The 3451-nt window shown below is 40.2% G+C and overlaps 1 protein-coding gene across 1 annotated transcript; it reads left to right on the top strand.

Annotated features, from left to right (window-relative positions):
• Positions 1 to 1643: 1643 nt before the first annotated feature.
• Positions 1644 to 2825, top strand: LOC311039614 (E3 ubiquitin-protein ligase TRIM35-like; the record flags this gene model as incomplete). Its single annotated transcript, XM_084049553.1, has 1 exon — positions 1644 to 2825. The coding sequence occupies one exon, from the start codon at positions 1644 to 1646 to the stop codon at positions 2823 to 2825; it is 1182 nt and encodes a 393-aa protein (XP_083905679.1).
• Between the last annotated feature and the right edge of the window lie 626 nt (positions 2826 to 3451).

Here is a 3451-nt window from a genome sequence, read left to right on the forward strand (position 1 = left end):
ACTTTTTAATTTCAAGGACCCCCCCCCTCCATAACACTGAGAGTGTACAATGGAACCAACTGGACCTATTTGGTTCCATTTGTATACTGTGAGTTACTGTACACATCCGTAAGGGGCCATTTGGAAGGAACCATGAGGGTACCTGACCACACTTTGAGACCCACTGGTGTACCAGAGTTTTTCCATTGAGCCAACATGTACAATATCAGCACCCTCTGTTTGGCCAGACTGGATCAGAGCCTTAATAAGTATAATTAGACCTACTGTATGAATTTATTTCCCTATGGCTGCCATGCATATAGAGCCTATTGCAGACAGTTTATTGAGCTGTACAACATACAAATAAATAAACATGTTTGTTGCGTGGAGGCAGATGAGTAGTTCAGTTATAGATATTATGTAGACTAGATAATAAAGGGACTTGGTCTATATGCAGGTTAGATTATTAGCTAGTTGCTGTTTATAAAGCTAAATATACTTATTTACAGCTGAAAAAGTGCTAGAAAAAACAATTTCTTCCGTTAAACAATGCTACTTGTTCATTTTCCCCATAATTTGTAGTGGAGCAGAAAATGTTTTGGCGACCCCAGAAGTATTGAGTCCAAGTTTTTTTTACATGGCAAGTAATGGAGATTCATCTATTCAATCCAATTAGTCTGCTTAAAATGATTTTTTCAGTTTCAAACATGTTTGGGGTCATTAAAACGCCTACTCTGGCTTTTGTGAGCACCCCAGACAGTTTTTAAGTTGCTTGATTCAGTATTTAGATATTTGACATTCATTTTATCACACACCCCCTTCCTATGCAAACCCATTGTAACTTAAACTCCATTTTAACCATGTTAGATTCATTGAAAACACACATCCTTGCTTCTGGTGATTGATATTGTCCTAATGTGTGAGAGGGGGGGGGGGGGGGGGTTCAATTATGTGTATTTATTTTTTATGTTTTGGTACAATTAAAAAACTAAAATGATAAAATAAATGAAAAAAGTAATTGACAAAACCAGGCCCTCTTACGTATTAGGACAATATCAGTCACCAGCACCAAGGCCAGTAGTTTTCAATAAATCTAACGGTTACAATGGGTTTGTATAGGAAGGGGGCGTGTCTGATAAAATCAATGTCAAATATCTAAATACTGAATCAAGCAACTTCTGGGGCGGGTGCTAGTCACAAAAGCCTGAGTAGACGTTAAAATTACCCCAAACATGTTTGTAAGTGAAATATCCTTTTAACGTATTAACTCCTGAGTCAACAGTTGGTAGTCCAGAGTTTATTTAATTTTGAATTTTGTCTTTAACAGTTCTATGTATATTGCAACTACTTATACTGCTGCTCTGAACTCATAATGTTATTACTTTTGTTTCTCCTGGTGTTGTTTAGTTCTCCTGCTGTAATGCTCAAGGACAATTCCAGGCGAGGGAGTGCTAAATGCATACAAAATGGCTTCCTTTTTGACTCAGCAGCAAGCAGAGCTCACCTGTCCTGCGTGCCATGAAGTATTTAAATATCCTGTCATACTATCATGTGCCCACAACTTCTGTAAACGCTGTCTACTGAATTGGCATAGAGAAAATGGATGTCCTTCTTGTGGAAAATTATCCAAGCATGAGCCTATTTTCAATTCACAGTTGCAGAACATGTGTAAGATATTCTTGGAGGAGAGACATCAGAGTGTTCTCTGCGTTACACATGAAGAGAAACTCAAGCTCTTCTGCCTGGATGACAAACAGCCGATCTGTCTCTTGTGTCAGGTTTCTAAACAACACATCAACCACAGGATTAGACCCATCGATGAAGCTGCTGTGGATCTTAGAGAGCAACTGAATAAAGACCTGATGTCCGTACAGGAGAAATTGAAGTCCCTTGATGAAGTTAAATCAAACTGGTACCAAACAGAAAAACGCATGAAGGTCCAGGCCCAGCACATAGAGACGCAGATTAAGGAGCACTTTAAGAATCTTCGACAGTTCCTACAAAAGGAAGAGGATGCCAGGCTCTTTTCAATGAGGGAGGAAGAGGCACAGAAGAGTCAGGTGATGAAGGAGAAGATCGAGGGGTTGAACAGAGAGATGATGACCCTTTCAGATTCAATCAGAGCCGCTGAGGACCAGTTGGAAGACTACAATGACGTCTCCTTCCTGAAGAACTACAAGGCCACAGAGGAAAATATCCAGCTCATGGTCCAGTTGCCGGACCCACAGCCAGTCTCAGGAACACTGATGGATGTGGCCCAACACCTGGGTAACCTGTCCTTCAGTGTCTGGGACAAGATGAAGGAGATCGTCTCTTACACTCCTGTGATTCTGGACCCCAACACGGCCTATGATGAACTGATCCTGTCTGATGACCTGACCTGTGTGACACTTGGTGGAGCAACACAGCAGCTTCCTGACAACCCAGAGAGGTGCAGCTATCTCTTTGTCCAAGGTTCTGAGGGCTTTGACTCTGGGACTCACAGCTGGGATGTTGAGGTTGTAGACCATACATCCTGGGCACTGGGTGTGTCAGAACAGAGTTACCTGAAGGTATGGGGTAAATTCTGGTTACTAGAGTTCTGTGATGGTAAATACAAAGCACGCTCATCAGGAGCATCCACTAATCTGTCCATAAACAAGACTGCCCAGAGGATCAGGGTCCAGCTGGACTGGCTCAAAGGAAAGCTGTACTTCACTGATCCTGTTTCTAACACACACCTACATACCTTCACCCTCAGACGCAATCTCACTGAGAGGCTCTTTCCAGTTATTGTCAATTACAATCCTCTCCCTCTGAAAGTGTTGCCAAAGAAGGTCTGCGTCACTCTGGAACACACCAGTTAGATTTTTAGAGAGAGAGATAACTACAGTATGTATCACACAGACACACTTTAAAGGAGTAGTTCACCCAAAAAATACTTATGTCTATCAATTACACACCCCATGTAGCAATGAATTCATGGAGATTTTTTTGTTTTTGTCACATTCCTATGCCAATAATTTCCTAAACCCTAATGTATCCGGTTGGAGACACAAAGAGTGTCCTTTGTGTCTCCTACCGGATACATTAGGGTCTTTATTTTTATCATCAAATTATTGGCTTAGGAATGCGACAAAATGCCATGGGGTGTGTAATTCATAGGAAATAAGAAATGTTTTGGGTGAACTACTCCTTTAAGATGTACCAAAATTGACAAACTGTATATTACCTTGTGTTTCCAAATGTGTGTTTAAAAAAAAGAAAATCATAATGGGAAAAAAAGCTGTTGGTTTGTAAACAGATTTCTAATGACCATACCTGCTGCTGAATATATTATAGTTTTATTATTGTAGTTTTTATTATTGTAGTTTTGATGACAATTTTAGATATTGTATGTCTAGAATGCAGAGGGTTAGGGTTAATTTTGTGTTGGAATTGGGCGGTTTGTTCATTTTGAGTTGGTTTGATGGCTATGTTATTGTTTTAAAAA

The sequence above is a fragment of the Gymnoscopelus microlampas genome (genome assembly GCF_963454915.1).
Source record: "Gymnoscopelus microlampas genome assembly, chromosome: 23".
Lineage (NCBI taxonomy): Eukaryota > Metazoa > Chordata > Actinopteri > Myctophiformes > Myctophidae > Gymnoscopelus > Gymnoscopelus microlampas.